The 19,788-nt window shown below is 54.4% G+C and overlaps 3 protein-coding genes across 3 annotated transcripts; 2 read left to right on the forward strand and 1 right to left on the reverse strand.

Annotated features, from left to right (window-relative positions):
- Positions 1–2,915: 2,915 nt before the first annotated feature.
- On the forward strand, positions 2,916–7,688 carry SIAH2 (siah E3 ubiquitin protein ligase 2). The gene is made up of 2 exons (XM_072344446.1): positions 2,916–3,369; positions 6,241–7,688. Exons 1-2 carry the CDS (start codon positions 2,968–2,970, stop codon positions 6,796–6,798), a joined length of 960 nt encoding a protein of 319 aa, XP_072200547.1. The 5' UTR covers positions 2,916–2,967; the 3' UTR covers positions 6,799–7,688.
- A 1,662-nt stretch (positions 7,689–9,350) lies between these two features.
- Positions 9,351–16,088, forward strand: ERICH6 (glutamate rich 6). The gene is made up of 12 exons (XM_072344671.1): positions 9,351–9,753; positions 9,848–9,968; positions 10,859–10,905; positions 10,999–11,115; positions 12,170–12,259; positions 12,342–12,499; positions 12,961–13,028; positions 13,609–13,766; positions 13,902–13,987; positions 14,769–14,921; positions 15,439–15,670; positions 15,825–16,088. Exons 2-12 carry the CDS (start codon positions 9,857–9,859, stop codon positions 16,086–16,088), a joined length of 1,485 nt encoding a protein of 494 aa, XP_072200772.1. The 5' UTR covers positions 9,351–9,753; positions 9,848–9,856.
- A 723-nt stretch (positions 16,089–16,811) lies between these two features.
- On the reverse strand, positions 16,812–17,831 carry LOC140255935 (glucose-dependent insulinotropic receptor-like). Its single transcript, XM_072343953.1, has one exon. It carries the CDS (start codon positions 17,829–17,831, stop codon positions 16,878–16,880), a length of 954 nt encoding a protein of 317 aa, XP_072200054.1. The 3' UTR covers positions 16,812–16,877.
- Between the last annotated feature and the right edge of the window lie 1,957 nt (positions 17,832–19,788).

Consider the following 19,788-nt stretch of genomic DNA (forward strand, 5'->3'; position numbering starts at 1 on the left):
AGGTGGGGTGGGGGCTGCCTGAGAAACTGCCCTGAGCCTTGGTGAGGCATTCAGGAAACAAAGCCAGATGTGTGGGTGAAACTCACAGCACAGCACAGCACCTCGTGTGAGTCAGCCTCAGAGACAGCGAGTATCGGAGCCTCACAGCAAGCTGCAGCACCGCACCTGGGAGGGAGAGGGGCACGAAGAAAAGGGCTTCCCTGACAGGCCTTGCAGGGCCTCCAGAGGGCTCTGCCAGTACCTCCTGCAGGCAGCAAAGGAATCTCAGCACCTCCACCGCTCCCCTCTCAGCCCACCCTCCTCCTCCCATCCCCAGGAGCTTTGGAGAGTGCTGGGAGCACTGGCCAGCTTCAGGGTCCAGCGCAGCTTCAGGGCCATGTCCAGCTTTGGGGCCGTGCCCATATTTTCAGGTGCTGGGTTTGTGGGACTTGGAGGTCAGAATGCAGCAGACCGTTATCAGATATGTATTACTGCCACTCATAGCCCCAAAATGGCTTTACAAACCGCACGGATCGATCTCCCTGATCCTCAGTGTACAAAACCAAACGTGTCAGACAACAGCTGTATATTCTTCTCCTTTTTGCTCTGAGCCTGACTGTATATGGAGGGCAGATTTTTTAAACCGAGATTAAAAAGCTGATGCCTGTAACCAACTGAGAACTGCACCAGGTGGGCAGCGATGCCCCCGCAGCAGCCACGGCCCCTCTGGGGCAATTGGCTCCACACCCTGTCTCTGCAGAGCACCCCTTTGCTGGATGCACAACTGCTGGGCAGAGTGCCTGTAACCCAGGCACACCCCTGATACCTTTTTGTATGTTACTGCTGTACATTTAACGGCAGGCTCAGGGGTGCAAAAAAGAGTGGAACAGCCACATTCTAGCACATAAACATACATATAAAGTATTTTAAAACTACTCCATGGAAAGTGCAGGAAAAGAAGAAAACCACGGGTTTTTTTGGTATAAACACCCACCCCATTCCAGCCTGTTTGTGAAAAGGCCGCTGTGTTTGCTCTTTCCTGTACTGCAGAATGCACAACAGGTCACAAAACCAGCAGGACGGTTCTTCCATGAGTAAAAACGAGACACTGTCAGAAAGTCACGGGCTGGGGGAAGCTTAATGGGCGGTGATCAGAAGGTCATGGTTGGAACATCAGCGTGTGCGTATGAGATCTTCTGCTCTGAAACAAAACGACACACACACCGAGCTGTGCTGGGGACCCCCTTGCCCCACAGCCCCACGCAGGTTTCTCCCAGGCTGGACAAGCACACACACACTGTCACGTCCAAAAACTGCTGATTTCTGTCTGCCCCACTCCGCTGTTACACTCCATTTGTTTGGGGTTGGGGATCAGAAAAGGCCTCGGCACCCCGGGATGGAGAGAGAACCTTGGGGTCCCTTTATTCTCTGAGCTCCAAGGAAGCATTTCCACACCTATGGCAAAGACTCTCAAGAGAGAATGACAGAGGAAAAGCAACCTTTGTTGGCCGTGTAACTCAAGAGAGGACAGAGCACAGCACAGCTCACCCCACACTACGGCTCGTTTTGGCCTTGCCACGGACACGACCTTCACTGCATCTGAATGCACTGCGCATTACTGCATTACTGAGTGGTTTCTGCAAATGCCAAAGGAAAAATAAAACCAGAGCTGCAGACAAAGGGTTGTTCTCTGGTACCTTGAGCTGCATCATCTTGCAAGGCTCGGCGGTGCTTCACAAGGAAGAAAAAAGCAGAACTCCACTAACACTGCACCTTCTTTTAATGAGAGCATGGGCAGTGTCTCAGTGGAACTCCTCACAGGGCGCACAGCCACCAATGAGTCACACATGGCGCACGCCCGAGGAGCGATAACAGCACCATTCTGGGAAGTGCTGCCACACCTCGGAGGAAAGCATTGCTCATTTAAGGGCAAGAAGAGTCAAGTCACAAGCAGAACTCTTGGGAAAATGCTGTATGTCATCTGCCCAATTAGCTGACGGGGAATTCAAACCACAGCCCTGTTCATGGCCGCCCCGTCTGCTGCGCTGCTCAGCGGCACCACGCAGCGCTCTGTGCGCCCAGAACTGCGTCCTACCCGGCGCAAGGACAGAGAGCAGCCACAGCAGCTGGCGCGGCAGCTGGCACGGCAGCACGCGGCTTTAGCCCCGGCTCAGCCTTCTTCAGCCCTGCCGGCAAATGAAAGGGACGCGGGGACATTCCCACCCTCGGGCTGTCCTCACTTCTCCTCCGTTACCAAAACAGAACGCGTTTAAAACGGCGTTTTGTTTTCAGCGTTCTTTTACGCGGGGGATGAAAACAACCCCGTTTCTTTTACCCGACCCCGCACCGAAGCAGCGCTGCAGCACTGCTCCATTCTCGAACAGACCCATCTCTCATCGTTCCGTCCTCCGCGCTCGCACCGCTCTCACGCACGAATCCGTCCGCTCGAGGAGCCGCGCTCCTCCGCCGCTGCTCGCGCTCAGCACGGCGGCTCAGCGGTCCTCACGAGGGCCGGCCGGGTTCGGACCCGAGACCACGCGGATAACGGTGCCCGGTGGGCTTTCTCAGCCCCGCGGGGCGTCAGCGCCACCGGCGCCCCTTCCTCTCTGCGCGGCCGGGCGCCCCTTCCTCCCTGCGCGGCCGGGCGCGGAGCGCACCGCCTTCGGTTACCGCAGCCCCCGGACGACCCGGCATCGCGGAGTAACGGGCTGGGCGGTGCGGGGCACATTGCGGGGCACGGCGCGGAGCCCCGGCACGGGCTGCCGCTGACCGCACCCGAGGCACGCCCGCTCCGTCCTGGCACCGCGGCCGCGTCCGTCCGCAGCCCCCGCCGCCCCGCACGGCTCCCCGCCCCGCCTGCCGCCCGGAGCATGCTCGCTGCGGCGGGGCGGAGGCTGCGCGCGGCCGCCTCTTGCGTCAGCGGTGCGTTCCGGGCGGCCGCGTCGGGTCCCGAGGGCCGCGGCCCGATGTTGGCGGCCGCGCGGCGCCATGAGCCGGCCGTCCTCCGCCGGGCCGGGCAATAGCAAACCCTGCGGCAAGCAGCCGCCGCCGCACGCCCCCGCCCCGGCCGCCGCCGCGCCCGCTCCCGCCGCCGCCACCATCGCCGCGTCCGGCGCCGGCTCCTCCGCGGTGCCCGCGGCCGCCGCCGTCCTCTCCGGGCCGGGCGGGCCGGTGTCCCCGCAGCACCACGAGCTGACCTCGCTGTTCGAGTGCCCCGTGTGCTTCGACTATGTGCTGCCGCCCATCCTGCAGTGCCAGGCCGGGCACCTGGTCTGCAAGCAATGCCGGCAGAAGCTGAGCCTCTGCCCCACCTGCCGGGGCTCGCTGACCCCCAGCATCAGGAACCTGGCCATGGAGAAGGTGGCCTCGGCCGTGCTCTTCCCCTGCAAGGTGAGCGGATGGGGCGTTGGGTTGGAGGGCACCCCCTTCTCTCCGCTCACAGCCCTGCTCCTATTTAAGACGTGACAAAAACAACTCGTTGTTTTCTCTCATCTTTTAAATAAGTGCAGGTGGTAAATGTGCTCTGTAGTTACGGAGCTGACTTAATGCGCATGTAGGGTGGGACGCAGGGCTTCATCTTTGGGAAAAGAAACCTCGCAATTCCCAGCTTCCGTAGGAGCAGCGATGCTCTGCATGCTGAGAGCCGGGACAGGGTTAGGGATACCTCCCCTAAGGAGGGTCCTTTAACGTAGTCACCTCTGCCTGGAGGTGCTGCCACATTTCTGAACCTTCACGTGGTTCTGATCCTTCTGAAGAAAAGGAAATCCAGTGAGAATTCATTTCGTTGTACTCTTTATGTTTTGCTCCGAGGGCAAGATGTGAAAGCCTTTCTGCACCCCACATCCAATGGTGATGTTTTGCTTTAAAACCAGCAGGCGTAGTGAGACTGCGTATCCATTGAAAAGTCTCCGGTAGCATCAGGCTGAGCGCTGCCCCCTTCAGACAGGCGGCAGGCAGAGGCACTCCGCAGCCTCGGACCGCTGCTGCTGCACCGTGCTGCTGGGAGGGGAGAGCCTGCTGCCCACAGCACGGCAGGGATTTGGACTCGGCATTTCATTCCCAGCTCTGCTGCAGATTTCCCTTGCAGCTTCAGACAAGGTGCTTTAATCCTATATACAGCCTGCCTTCATTCACTGACCTGGCTCTGCTGAGCACCTTCAAGCTTAGCCAACATTTTCAGAATGCTTTCAGGCACTCAGATAACCTGTAAGGGGAAGTCCAGGGTAACGCGAGTGAAGTGACATACATAGCAACAACACGGAGTGCTAAGTCATTATGTAGTGATGGCTTCAGGGCTGCCTGCTTCCTCTTAGGACTGTGAATGTGGCGCAAGTAATACTGTGAAAAAAAAGGTACTTGTAAAAGTGGAATGCTGGGAGTGAGAGAAAGGCAATAGAAGAGCACAAAGCAGTCACATCAGCTCAGGCATTTGTGGTGCACCGGCGCTGCCTGTACCACATGCAACCCTGCTCTCCTGCCTCAGGAAGGACACAGTAGAAGTGGAAAAGGCAGAGCCGTCAATGAGATGGGCAGTATCATATAACCTGCACGCAGGGAAAGACCAACAGGCTCCTCAGTTTGAATGAGGATATGGTAAATATCAGTGACGTGCCGAACAGCATGAAGGCAGCAAGTTTTGTCTGTTCCCTGAAGATCTGTAAGAGTCCCTTACAAACCCAGAGCACTTTGTGAATCTGTTCACAGTCTCCTGCTCACCAAACAAAACTAGCTGCCGTGTGCTCAGGAGCAAACAAAAGGAGGTGGGTCACAGCAAAGGAAGAACCACAGCTATTTCCTCAGCTCTCTTCCTCGTGTGTTCACCACTTTCTGATACGGGCTGACACTACGCAGTCGTTTGCTTTTGCCCATCCAGCAGCTTACATGTTCTTACTGCTTTTCTAACAGGGTCAGACTGAGAGAGGTTCTTCAGCACAGTGCAAAGCCATTACATTGCCAACAGGGGTATGAATGTAGGGTGAAAACAGCAGAACAGTGAGAGTGGAAGCATCGAACCCAGCGGCAGGGAGCCATGCTCTGCATGGTGGGTTTCTGCCTGCAGCAGGAGGAGCCCTCGTTGCACCGCAGCACACCTCTGCGCTCCTGCTCACAGGGGGATAAATCCTGTGGCAGAGGATTAAGCAGCAGAGCACACGTTATGGCTTATAAAGCAAGCTCTGTAGAAGCACAAGGTCTCATTTCTGTCCCAGCAGTTGTAGCACTGTGTTGCGGTGTGGGTAATTTGGCTGCAGTTAAGAGTGCTGTGGCGTTCTGTGTCTCAGGCATTTCACCCTTAGAGCTGAAACTGTGTTTGCATTTAACCCCAAAATACGCTGTTAAACTTTGATGAATTCAGACTTTGCTTAGATGAACATTTAAAAAAAGTCTATCAGGACTTGTGTTTCCCTGGATACTGTCTTGTTGCTTCAAACATTCTCTCACCTTTGGTCTCAGAGCACAATCCCTGACCCAAAGAAGCGTCCTACCTCCTGTAGGCAGCCACACACGGGCTGTGATGGTGGGACCGCATGAGCAGAGTTGCAGAAATCTCTACAGCTGTCTGCAGATGGGGGAGCTGTGCTCCTGCTGAGAGCAAAACGTGTTTCTCCTTAGAGGCAGTGAGGAAGAAATGTGTTCAGTGCAGACAGCGACTCGGTGTCGAAAAGGAAAAGCATCCCTGTTTGTTTAAAGCAGATTAGCCTTTGTAGGAGCCTGATGACATGAAGAGCAGTCACGCGGTGCTCACTTGTGATTAGCTCTGTGCTCCGTGAAAAATCAGCATCTCTCTTCCTACTCTTTGCAACCACAGTGCTAAAACTTGGGATCGTGGGTCTGAGTTCAATGGAAGCACGTCTGCTCTGTGACGATCATTAGGCATGTTTATTAAAAGTATGCTGTTGCTGTTTGCTGAAACTGGCATCCTGTGTTCTATTTAAAGAGAAGAAAAATCCCTACCGGGACCACTTGAGCTGATGTGGGCTGTTCAGGTCTAACTGCAACAGCAGATATCTACAGCTCAGCCTCGTGGTCCATTTCATCTAAGTGCTTGCATTTAAAAAGCAAACAAAAGCCAACAGCTGCCAAGTACAGGAAGAACCTGTTTTTAAGAGGAAACAAAAATAAGCCCAGCTCTGAATCCAGCACTAAATAGAGGCGTCTCACGTAAGAGCTGCAGTGAAAATGAGAGTTGTGGTTGTCGCAGGTGGGGGCAGTGAGCACTTACGCTGGGTGGTTCCTGACGGAGTATGTTTGCTCTTTTCCCAGTATGCCACGACAGGCTGCTCGCTGACACTCCACCACACAGAAAAGCCAGAACACGAAGACATCTGTGAGTATCGGCCCTACTCCTGCCCGTGCCCTGGTGCCTCCTGCAAGTGGCAGGGATCCCTGGAAGCCGTCATGTCCCACCTCATGCACGCCCACAAAAGCATTACCACCCTTCAGGGAGAAGACATCGTTTTTCTCGCCACGGACATTAACCTGCCAGGTGCTGTTGACTGGGTGATGATGCAGTCATGCTTTGGTCACCACTTCATGCTGGTGCTGGAGAAACAAGAGAAGTACGAAGGTCACCAGCAGTTTTTTGCTATCGTGCTGCTCATCGGCACCCGTAAGCAGGCAGAGAACTTTGCGTACAGACTGGAGCTGAACGGCAACCGGCGCAGACTGACCTGGGAGGCCACCCCGCGCTCCATCCACGACGGGGTGAACGCGGCCATAGTCAACAGTGACTGCCTCGTTTTTGATACCGCTATAGCACACCTTTTTGCTGACAATGGGAACCTTGGAATCAATGTGACCATTTCCACGTGTTGTCCGTGACGTATCTGTGTAGTTAGCGAAACGTCGGCGGTCTGCGCACAGTGCTTTACGTTACTGAGAATTCTCTTTCTGTTCTGGGTTTTTTAGATGCTATTCTGCTGCGTCCTTGTGTAAGTTAAGGTTCCTAACTAGCCAACGTTTTTAAGTTTGGAGAGAAGAGGAACAAGTGTGTCCTGTCAGTAATGTAAGTGAGGAGAGGTTTTCTAAACTCTTGGGTGCCTTAGGAAGATTTTCCCCACACACAGACACCTTTTTAAATGTAATTAATTTAAAGAAAGAGTGCTTCCATTAGACGTGTGGCTTGAGAGATGTGAAAGACTGCATTCCTGTTTGGAGTGCACCTAGAAGCCCTTTCAAGCAGGAAAACAGACTTGCTCTCACCAGTGAACTTCAGGAGTCCTTAGTAGGTGGGAAAAGAAGGAAATACAAGCAGCTTATCATAAGAGATGAGGCTCAAGGCATATCAGTAGGTACTTCAGCGTTGCTACTCCATTTCCTGCTGCCTTATTTAAAAGGATGGGCGCTGGATCATTTGCTGCCTTTTTAAAAGAAGAGTGGGGAGGGAGAGCTGGGGTGAAGCCCAGCAGGTCTCAGAGGAAATCGCTGGCTCTGGTCTGTGTGAGGGACACTAAGGAGCCCTGCACACAGCACAGCTGCTCACAGCCAGCTCCTGGTGATGGCAGGGGGCACACAGAGTAATATTCCCAGATAGCTAGAGCCAATAATACAGGAATACATTCAGGCTGTCCACGTGCAGCTTCCCTTGGAGACATACTTGGTCACTGTAAAAGATTAGAATAATACAGCAAGAGCTTCATGGCCAGCGTCATGTCATTTGCTATTTAACTTCTGTTGCCATATTTACTTTTATTTTGTAATAAATATTTTGCAAAAACGACACCATGCTGCATGCTGTCCTGCTGCGCGTGGCGGCTGCTGCCAGGTCCCACTGCCAGCCCTGCTGCTGGGGAGCACGTGGGGCTGCTGCTGGGTTAACCTGTGACAGACCCACACTGAAAGCAGCGTGCCTTGGAGCTGGAGCTGCCTGCAGGTCCCACTCTGCTAACAGGAGCTTTCTCTGGGAGTCACTCACAAAAACCACAATCTCTGCATGTCCTGGCTGAGCAGGGAGGTGCCATTTAGAGCCACTGTGCCATGAGCTGACACACAGCTGAGTTACCTGCAGGCGGTAAGACTTGCAGCAGTGGAAAACTACATGTAAAAGGGCAGATGGAGCTTGGTGTGAATAAACGTAACACCCAGGGAGGAGTGCTGCTCCCAGCCATGTGTGTGCAGGGAAGAGATCTCTGGAGTTACAGCACAAAGCCCCATGCAAATGCTGGGCAGCTGTCCACAGAAAAGCACAAGAGAAATACATGGAAAGCACCAGAGAGGGGAGGCTTGCTCTGTCCTTAAGAATTTGGAAGCAGTTGTGGAAAAACCCTCCCAAGGAATTACTCTAATCCTTTCATATCCAGTTCCCATAAGGTGCCACACTGGATCTCATTTGCACTGCGCTGGCAGAACTCCAGCATCAGCCGAGCAAACTCACTCACTCCTGCTTAAGCAGGATCAAACTCAGGCCCTGGATCTGATGGGAGTTAACACCTGTGCTTTTAGCAGGACGTGTTAAGCACGATTTCCCAGGAGTTTAATTCATTTTCCCATATCTCAGTAGCATTTATAGTGGAAAACAATTTTTCTTACTGAAAATTTGAGTTGGGTCTTAGCAGCTTCCTGTGTAAAACAACACTCCAAAGCAAGTCATCGCTATAGCAGGATTCACAATGTGGAATTAATTACCCCAACGCTGCCCGTAACCCACATCAGATAATACAACATTATTTCACTGCTGTTTCCTCCGCCATTCTGTTCCTCTGATAGAACAGAAACTCGTATTATATTTTAAAAAAACAAGCCCAGCAAAATAAGCGAAATTAATTAATTAATTAATTTTAAAATAAAATAAAATAAAATAAAATAAAATAAAACAACAAAGAAAACCCAAAGCCCACAACACGCAGTTTCTTTAAACTGAATTTAGGAGATGTACCTCGGGTGGTGCAGCCAAGAAGTGATGTGCTGCCCCATTAGCTCAGCAGTTGCTCTGGCAGCACTGGTTCTGTCACCCGTCCCAGCTGCTCCAGGCTCCCCTGCTGGCACCATCCGAGGCCACGAAAGACAGACAGGTGCTGGTCCCGGGCAGCCGCACACCCGTGGGGTTACAGAACTTTCTCACCATACTCTAAAACATCACCGTCACCGTCCCGGGTTTCTTTACAAAACTCCTGATCACAAACAAAGCCATCTGACTTAGGAACAGACTGAAATGCACCCGGATAAAAATAGACCCGTGATGACCAGCAACACCAGTGCTGGTGGAGCTGCCCCAGGGTCGGCCGTTGCCAGCAGGGAGGCAGCTCTGCGTCACCAGCCACCCCCGTGTCACGGCAGCACCGACATCCCCAGTCACGGCAGCACCAGCGGGCCCGGCACGCAGCACGGCAGCGCCGGCCATCCCAGCACAGCCCCGCCACCACCTCCGTCCCGGCTCACCGCGGGGCCCCGGGCGCTTCCCGCACCCGAGCGGTGCCCGAGAAGTGATTTTCCGTTGACGCGACGCACGGCTGGCAGCTCTTCCTGAGAGCATCCTCCGCTCTGAGCACCAACGCGGGAGCCGCGGGGACCAACGCAGCACCGCCCCGTGCGTCCCCGCGGCCTCCCCGCACCACGCGCCGTGCCACCGCCCCGCGTCACCGCGGAGACCGCACGCGGCGCAGCAACGGCCGACACCGAGCGGGACCGGGAGAAGGCAGCTCGGACCGCCGCCGGGCGGAGGAGGCGGGGAGCAGCGCGGGGCCGAGCGGCCGGGGAGCTCCCTGCGCATCCACCTTCTCGGCAGCGAGGCGGGGCCCAGCCGCACCTCCGGGCGCGCACTGCCCGCGTCGAGATCGGGTACGTTGGGAAAAGTTTGGTGTGATGCGATTTTCTTCCAAGGCGGTTGCTTTGGAGTCGTTGCACAGGACTAACGCACGAGTTTCTGTCTCAGGGAACGGACATGGAAGTGCCAGACGGTTCCGGTGCCGGTGCCACGCAAAAGCCACCGGGAAGGTCGCCGTCGCAGCGGACAGAAGCGAGCTGGCTCCAGGACCGTGCCTGCAGAGAACCGCGTAAGAACAGCCCGGTACAGCTGCGGGACAGAGCGCGGGGTTGGGGGACTCCCTGCCAGCCCACGGCACAGCACGATGGACCCCAAGGAGAGGCGCTTCAGGGCCTCGGAAGAGCTCACAACACTGCAGCCCTTCTCCTCCTCTTGCCCGGCTGGGCTGCGCAGCTTGGGGCTCAGCAACCAGCCCCACTCGCTGGCTGAGGCACCAGGAAGTCGGTAGTGCCGGCTTCTGCCCGCTCCCTGCCTCTCTGGGCATCACCTCGAGCAGCCCCTGCTTCCCTTCAGTGCAGGCAGGCCTCTGTGCGGACAGGCAGCTCCTCGGGGGCTCTGTGAGCACAGATTGGTTGCAGAGGATGGTAACTGCACCTCCTTAAACTGCAGTTTCACAAGGTTCATACAATCCAGCAGCCACATCCATCAGCCCTCTGACTGCCTACACAGCTCCACAGCACTGCATTCCACTCCCTGCCCCGGCGCGTTCCCCACAGCCCCCACAGTTCAGGCAGGCAGGAACATCACCCCACCCCATCCAAACACACATTCTAACTTTCTCCTGTTTTCTGAAAATAAGGATTTAGGAGGGCGGTAGCAGATGCCCAACCATGAGGCATCCCTGCTTCCTCTGAGCCTGAAGCCCCTCCTTGCACACACGCAGCACGGGCTGCACCTAGAGATGCAGAAACCAGTGCCCTCCCTGCTCCTTCTCAGCACCACAGGAGCAGGAAAAGTTCCCCCAGGTGTAGTGATGCCAGACCCCCGGCCCCAAGCAGCAGGCCTCCCTGAGCTGTTGCAGCCCAGCTCAGTCCCCGGGCAGCCCCAGAGGGCCATGGAGAGGCCCCAAGGAACGTGGCTATGCTGTGCAGCAGCTCTCAGCACTGCTCTTGCCTGCAGCTCCACCAGGAGAGCCCAGCAGACTGGACATCACGTGTGCCATGGAGGTAAGAACTACTCAGTCCCTACAGCGATGCATTTATGCCTAATGTTCTTTTCCTCGAACAAGGTTATGACTCCGCACTCTTTCCCCCTCCCAGTTCCTAGAGGACTTTGTGGAGCTGCTGGCACAGCCGCTGTGCACACTGCCCTCCATCGGCCCGCCGGCCGCGCTGGCCTACAGACCCGAGGTGCTGCGGGGCTGCCTGCGGGCCGAGGTGAGTCTCTGCTGGGTGCTCCTCCATTAATTCCTTGGAGTCCCATGTAGGAGAGATGAAAATAATGCCTTTTGTCCAGTCTGTGCAGGACTCCCTCGAGGGGAGATTTCTCCTTTGTCAGGATGTTGAAAAGATGCTCATGGTACATACTGAGCAGCAGGAGGCACGCTCCCTATCCTGTGCTGGGGATCTCCTAGCAGGAGATTCTGCTCTTTGACTAAACCAGACATTCAAAAGGTGTTTAACTGGAGGAATACAGTCAAAGAATATACACAGGCAGGGCACAGAGCTCCAAGTAACCCCAAGCAGAGTATGGTGACCCAGGAGAGGTAATCCTACACACAGAGGGGGAAGCACAGGAGCTTGCAGGAATCGGGCTCCAGAGAAGCCAAGTATTTTTGAACCATATGGTCAGAGGAGGATCTGAACAGAGGTACTATGCATGGTGGAAGGCAGAGAGCAGCTGCTGTGCAGCTACTGCATGCTCCCTCCACCCTTACTGCCAGGGATGGCTTCATCACCACGGAGGGCACAGCTTGGGGTGCAGTGTCTGAGCGGAGCTGAGCGGCGCTCCTGGCAGCTGCATCTTTTATAATCCTATTTCAAAACACATCTTAAAAAATCGGGTGCAGCTTCCAAAGCGTCTAGCACCCATCCTTAAACACGTCAGTGCAGCAGCCCTAGCTTGCATCTGGTCAAACACGCTCAGCCTTTTTGTCAGTGAGTCTGCACTGATTCCTAAGGAAATTCCCACTGATGTTTCTACTACCAACAGCACTGCAGTCAGGGAGCTCTTTCTCTGTGAAGCCCTGAGCAATATATTTGAAAGTGTCAATGCAGCTGCAGCATGCTACATGAGCTGAAACTTTCCCTCTAATTGGAATGAATGAATCTCATAAACATCACACAGACCAGTCCTTGAGCCATATTGAGATGCACGTCTAAGCATTCTTACACACTTTACAACACTGTGTTTTGAGCAGCGTTTCTTCCCCTAGGTAAAACAAGGATTTGTGTGCTGATAATTCCTTCTGTCATCCTACCTCCACTTTAGGCAGAGGAGGACTGTGCTCCAAAGTGTGAGTACTGCGGAAGCGTGCTGAGGCCATTCCCTTCCTTCGAGGACATTTGCCCTCCACCACAGGTTATGGAGCAGCGAGCAGGAGGAGAATGAGGGGCCGGCCCCGGGAAGCTCTGCTGCAGTGACACTGCTCTCTGCCTTCCAGAAGTTCTGCTGCAAACGCAATCGAGACCTCTACGAGTTCATCATAAATGAGAGGAAGAAACACGAAAGTGCTGGGAGCGGCCCTATTTCTGTAGATTCCCATAAGCCACACGGCAGCAAAGCTGAAAGACACCTGGCAAAGGAGAGAGCGTACCAGAGGTACTGCGGTGGCTGCGGGGACAGCTGGGGATCGCTTTGGGTAGGGAACAGGCTGCTCTGGAGGGAAAAGAAGTGCTAAGAAAGGAGAGCACAGCAAGAGGGAATGAAGGAGTGTTCTAAAAGTTAGGCAATGCGTGCTCATATTCCACCTGGGCTCCCTCAGCTTTTCTCTTACCAACCTGGACACAGATGGGGCCCAAAATGTAACTGCCACTATGGCAGGACAATATTTGGGTTTTGTTTTTGCCCCAGGTGCCAAAGCAATGCATGAATTTGTATTTCTGTTTTGCTGCTCAAACTGTGACAGCTTTGAATTCAGATCCACAGAAGTCAAACACACGGTTTCCAAGACTTGTGCTGAGCTCTGAAACTTGGGTTTCTGCTGCAAGTCCACCCAGTACCCACTCCAGCTTCTGAAGAGGGATTTATGAAATGTCTCTCACAAACACTTCTATTTCCAGGCAGCAGGAAAGACAGATGGCCAGACAGTTAGCCTTCCTGGAAGCTGAGCCAACACCTGTAGCCGAGTGTGAGTTTGCATTTCTTTTAAGTATCTGTCTGTTTGGTACAACAATGAATTTTATGCAATTGCTTGCCTCTAATACTCACTAATGGAATGGGAGGAAGTACGCAGCAATGTGTTAGCTCATTGTCCAGTGTCCAATCTCATTAAATCAGATGCTACTATGTTAAATTATCTCACATGTGAAAAAAAAAACAAACAAGCAAAAGCAAAAGCAAAAGCAGTTCCAGTGACTTTCATTACTTGCACTCAAACATTTCAGCCAAGACGCACAGAAACTGACCTTACAGAGCAAGAATTTGCTGAAGCCAAGGCTTGGGAGGTAGAAACTGCCAGGAAAGGGCTGATGTATGTTTGCCCAACAAAGAGAACATTCTGCAAATTCCCAGCTCGGGCTGTGAGTGACTGAGCAGCTTTCCAGATCTAGTGAATAAAACCCAAATCATTTTGGTTAAGAACAGACAAACTGGATTTCAACTATAGGCATCTGTTCACTAAGGATGTCAAGGCAATAAGGCTGCTGTACCACTAACTGGCAGAGCTGCCAGCCCTACTCAAACACACAAACCCACCCTTTGCTCCCCAGGTCCAGCACAGCTTGGCACCATTTCCTACCTGCTTTCTCAGGAGCCACCATCCCCGACAGGCTGGACGCTGATGCCTGGCAAGAGAGCAGCAGAGCCTGAGGAGGAGCCCATCTCCTACAGCATCACCTGCTGCGACTTCACCGTTATGGGCGGAAGGGCAAGTGGCTGCTGCCAGAGGAAAAGGGCTGCACCTGGCTTGTACCGTGCTGCAGGGCCCCATGCTGCTGCTGTAGAGGGGAGGCTGGGCACCGGGCTGCAGCCACTCATTTCATTACATCTTTCCTAATCTTAGGTAGCGAAGAATGAATTGTTGGAGAAATACTACAGACATGGAGGGAAGTTTCTTACCATGCTCCCAGATGGAACAGCACAGTTATTGTATCCTTTATGGGGCTCATTTGCCCACAACAGTCCAGGGCTGTAAATACAACAACTTTCAGTATGTTCTAGTCTGCTGTATAATGGGGCAGCTTGGCTCTCCGCTTCTACAATCCAAAAACAGCAGCAGGGAAAGAACTTACGCAGCCCTTGGAATCACATTCTTTCAGATCAGCCTGTAACTTCGAGGCAGAAAGGGCTGCTGTGTGCTCAGTGCTCGGCTGAAGGAACACACCAGCCAGGCTGGGGACAGCTCTGCTCTGCCCTCCAGATGCCTTCATCCCAGGGCTGCTGGAGACGCAAGCCATGAGGTGGAAAAGAGCCACAGTTGGGATATGTGTACGTCAGTTCCAGGGCCAAAGCAATTTTTTCCCCTCAGGTCATTCCTTTTTTTTTTTCTTTGTGAGAATGGGACCTGCCCCTGTTTTCTCTGTCATTCATGTTAAGCTCACTGCTTCCCTTTGCCAGGCTTGTGCTTTCAGTCCTAAGTGGTACAGATTTCACAAATGTGTCTTTAAGGCTTCTAAGCAATTCTGCTTGGATTGTTACTTAAGAAGCCAGCAAAGGGTATTTTTGTCAGTGTACAGAGAGCATTTATACAGGAAAGGACTTTGGCCCTTCCCCAGGTGGGACTGCAGCACACCATCGTTCTGCCTGCAGCACCACAACCCAGGTAATGCATCAGTCCATGCGCTCCAAAGCAGCACTCTGACATACGTGGTATGCAATAACCAATGAACCAGGCACACAAAGGAGTTGTGAATGCCTTATCTGATGGTAGCTATCCATCTGGAAACCTGGCGGTCATTGTTGTACGAGAGAAAAAGCGGTTTGTTTGCATAGTGCAGGAAGACAAGGCAAGTAACAGTGAGATACAAGCAGTATTTGCATCCAACGGCAGGAGCACCTGCTACCACCCGCACGGCACTGTGTGGTACGTTGGTGTCAGACAGCAGCTTTGCTCCCACTGCATGTTTTCAAAGATCATAGAGGGTATTTTTAGCAGCACTCCAAAACTGAAAGGCAAATACACGACAGGGGAGATGTGATCGACAGGGAGAGGACGTGTGTTTTTATAAACACACTAATGCCACTGGGAAAAAACAGACACAGCAGCACTGAGCTGATGCAGCACGCCCTTGTTGGTGGGAATCCTGTGAGGGCAGGACGCCTTCCTTGGCTGGGAGGTGCTCAGGACAAAATGAAGATTGATCTCCCCGTTTCCAAATCCCACACTCAAAGGGCTGTGCCCCACTGTGTGCTGGGGTGTCAGGCCCAAACTTGTGCCACAGCTTGGTAAACACTATATGAGGTCCTGTATGTGCTGAGCCTTGAGCAAGGTCCTGTCCCTGCTGAGCGCTGGCACCAGGTCCTGTCGCCTGGGGTGTTGGGGACAGCAGAACTGCAGTGTGCTCACCTTGCTGTGGAGTGTTGGTTTTTCTCTCTTTTAGGATAACAATGAACACCGCAGGAGGGCAGTGCCTGGACCGGGCAGGAAACAGGGTGAGGAGGTGGATGTGGCCAAGCAGTACAGCGTCACTGGGACCCTGTGCCCCACTGAGCCCTACCTTCCTCTCCTTGAACCAGCACGTGGGGGTCAGGATCATGGGCCAGGATAAAATCACAGTTTCCTTCCTTGCCATGGGGCAACAAGCAAAATTCAACGTGGGAACAAAAGTGCAGGTATTTCTTACATGCACAGCCAGCTGCACACTCAGCTGGTCCTGCAGCAGCAGCAGTGCAGCCAGGGAATCTTCCTTACCCATGCAGATGTCCCTGCATTGCCCCAGCCTTGGTCCTGCCCCCAAAGCAGCTCTGATGCCCTCTACTCTCTCAGGGCAGCCAGGCTGGCCAGCTGCGTGGCCCCCCCCAGCTGGATGAGGACGAGCTCCTGCTGCTGGCCTTGCGGGTGAGGATCCTGCGACTCATCGATAAGCTGCGGGGCTGCCTGAACTTCCCTTCCAATGAGCAATGGGACAAAATGAAGCCACCAGCGTACCTCGTCACACAGACTTTAAAGATTTTGTACCTTTGCACAAATTCTGACGTAAGTGAAGAGCTGTGCAGCTCAGTCAGGGCAATAGTAAACACTCCAGTCTGAGCAGCACGTGTGGTGTGAAGGCAAAGCGAGTTGAGCCGGACAGAGAATTTCGATGCCGCAGTGCTGGCAGGCATTGATCTCAGTGCCCCGCAGCCCTGCCTGCTGTGGGCACTGCAGTCCTGGGGCCATTCTGCTGATGGAACAGCTTGGGGTGGGGTGCAGCCAGCATTGGGTCACACTGTGTCAGCTTGTGGTGAGGAGCGCCTTGGCTGGGAGGTTTTGTGCAGGGCACAGTGACTGTGTGCCTGATGTCAGAGCGCTGCTTGTCAGTGCACTCCCTTCTGTCTCCCAGCAGAAGCCAGCCTAGGCTGAGCACTCACTTCAGCCCATAAATTTGGCACAAAGATAAAAGCAACCGGCTGAGGCGTGGCCTGTGACAAGGGTAGGGGGAAGAGGTGCTTTGAGGCCACAGCATGGCACCGCTGCACTCAGCAGCACTCACAAAGGGCTCAGTGCCAGCAGTGTCCACATTCCCTTGCTGGGAGCACTTCAGGGTGTCTGGCCAGCTGCAGGCACAGAACAGCACACAGCAGTCCAGTCCAGCCCGCTGCAGGCACAGCACAGCACAGCATGCAGTAGTTCTCCCATTCATAAGGGATAAGAGGCCACAGTTTGACCAAAGCAACCAACAGCCCCAGCAGCATTTGCTTGGGTGCATGGGTAATGGGCCGTGAGCAGCCCCTGGCACCACATGAGAGGCTGCCGTAGGGGGATCTGCTTGCAGCCACACTGAGCACCACTGTCCCACTGCAGGCCCTGCAGCCGTGGGGGTGATGGGACGCGGACCCCTCACAGCCCAGATGTCCCGGGCCAGCTCCCACCACCCACGGTGCGGATGCTGGAGGCCACGGGCTGCCCTCGGCCCCTCTGCCTGCAGCCGAGCAGTTTGGCGAGGTGGCTGCGGATGTCTCTGCTGTGCAGGGCGTAGATGAGAGGGTTAAGGAGGGAGTTGGTCTCGCCCAGGATGAAGAGTGAGTCCTTGAGTGCACCAGACAGGTCGCAGGAGCGGCAGGCAGCCTGCACGGTGCCCCCCACGAGGTATGGGCCCCACGAGAGCCCGAAGCCGACGAGGACAAAGAGCACAGTGCGCAGCGCCTTGAAGTGCCGCAGGCGGGCGCGGAGGGGCCCAGGCTGGGCGCAGGAGTGAGGCGACCGTGTGTGCCGAGTGTAGGCAATGCTGCACACTGAGATGTGCAGGCACAGCAGCACTAGCAGGGATGGAGCAAAGACGCCGAAGCAGAGGGTGTAAAGGTACTCGCTCCTGGCCACAGAGAGCAGCCCACAATAGCCTGTGTAGTTGCTTTGCTGAAGGGAGGGAAAGATGAGAGGTAAGTGCCCAAGGAGGAAGGCGAGTATCCAGAGGAAGATGAGGGAGAGGGCCATGGGTGCTTTCTTCGGAAGCGTGCGGTAGGAGAGTGGCAGCCTCACTGCCAGGTACCTGTCCAGGGAGATGAGCAGCAGAGTCAGGATGGAGCCAATGCACGGCGTCATGCTCAGCGAGATGCGCAGGAGGCAGAAGGACTTGCTGCGGTCAAAGTCCCCATCCAGAACATCGTCCAGGGCCTCAGTGATGCACATCACACCCACCAGCAGGTCGGCGGTGGCCAGGTTGAGCACGTAGATGTAGCCGGAGCCTGGGTGCTTCCTCAGCAACTGGCAGACAGCCACAATCACCAGCAGGTTGGCAGGGGGGATGAGGCAGCTGAGCAGCGCGTGCAGCACAGCACACAGCACACTGACCATGCTCCCTGTGCAGCCCCGGCAGAGGAGCCCTGCAGCAAGGAGATGTGTGGCCGTGCTGGTGAGAAGGGACAGAAGCTCCAGCCCTCCCGCAGCCGCACACTGGCCACAAACACCTACATCAGTCCTCTAAAGGGCACTCTGTCCACTCCAGAAGACCTCTGCAACCATCCCAGATGCTGCCCATTGCCGGTGGCATTTTCAGCACTCTCAGCCTCACCGCTTCCATCAGATTTTGCTCCGCGCCCAGGGGGATGCACCCAGAGGTGCCGGATGGCTGATGCTCCCACCCATGGCAGGCAGGGAGGAGCGCCGTGGGCTGGACTCCTGGCACCGTGACGCAGGGCGAGGAGTGGCTTCACCAAACAAAGCCGAGGCGGGCAGATGGCTGCTGCACGAGCACCTGTGGTCAGCATGGTCAGGAGTGCGGTGCAAGGCAGGCACAGCCAGGGTGACAGAAGCTGCTCTTGTAGTCTGCACCAGCACTGCAGGGCCACCAGCCGCATGCACCCTCTGGAGTGGGGACAACACACATAACCCAGACCCCGATCATGGACAGGAACATGTGGGAATGGGGCAATGGCAAAGGAAGCCAAGGACCCCTGGTGCCTCATCCAACGCAACTGCCTCCTGACAGCCCCAAACCAGGCCTGCCATTTTGCAGGGTAGGATGTTAGACCCTAAGCATATGCTTCTGCTGAGGCATCTGCAAAAGAGAGAACAGCAGAAGTGGCAGCGGAGGCCTCCTGTGCTGCAGCAGTCCCTGTGCCAGTGCTGCTGTGTGCTGCAGTCTTTCCTGCACCATGAATGAGTGGCAGCCACTGCCCCAGGGCAGCTCTGAGGCCATGGGAAACATGGGAACACCGCAGACACTGAGGAGCATGGCAATACACAGACGGCCCTTCTCTGTCCCACAGTTTATCAGCTTCCCCTGGCTATGGGTCAGAAAACATGTTGTATTAAATCAATTTTTACTATACACAGCCGTAAATGCAGCACCGATAATGAGTTAAATAAATAAATAAATAAATCCAATCTATGTCAAATTAGGCTTTGGATAAACATACTATACTCATTAAGTTCACACTTATAACGGGTTCAGAAATGAAGACCACCAGTCCAAGGCAGACACTGCCTGCGAGCTCCTGCTAATGAGCAGTACGGTGGCTCTGCTAACACCTCTGCAAACAGGCGCCACAGCCAGGCAGCCACACGCTGCACCATGAGCCTCATCCCAGGGCAATGTAACCTGCCCCTGTCCTCTGTTTCCATAACTGTACTCAGGAGTGCAAAGGGTATTTCTGTCTTCCCCGACCCACACCCAGGTCACAGCAGCTCCACCATCTCTACGTCATTTTCCTTTATGCTTAACAAGCCGAGCTCAAGCTTGAATCTGCCTATCAGGATCATTATTTAACATCCACTTTGGACATGGTGAAATTGATCTCAAGTGCTTGAATATGGCTTAGTTACATAAATGGGTTTTTACACCTTCATTTTAAAATCATAAGTAGCACTACCTAGCAGAGGAAAGCTTAAAGCTGTGAATTCAACACCAGGACACCCTGTTGCCAGCCCACAGTGCTGCTCATGGGACCTTCCCCAACAAAGACACGCTCAGCATAGCAATCCAAGGAAGAGAAATCCTGTCAGGATTACTGAGCTCACAGAAAACACAGAGCATCCAGAAAGCTCTGTGCTGGGTGCTTTCTGGAGCCTGGGACACTGGAGGGGGCAAATGGGAAACAGCGCGTGTTCACACTCGGCATTACCCCTTGGATGCTGCTGGAGGCTGTTAGCAGGCTTGGGATGCCCGCTGCCTGAAGCTGAGCACAAGGAAGCACTGAGTTCAGCCCTCCTGGTTAAAGCACACCAATATTACAAAGCCAGCTGGTGTCTGGCCCCCAGCACATATTGATCCTTTTTAGTGACTATCGAGGCTCTTTTCTTCCATTTCACT

This window comes from Excalfactoria chinensis, chromosome 9 (assembly GCF_039878825.1).
Source record: "Excalfactoria chinensis isolate bCotChi1 chromosome 9, bCotChi1.hap2, whole genome shotgun sequence".
NCBI classification, from domain to species: Eukaryota; Metazoa; Chordata; class Aves; order Galliformes; family Phasianidae; genus Excalfactoria; species Excalfactoria chinensis.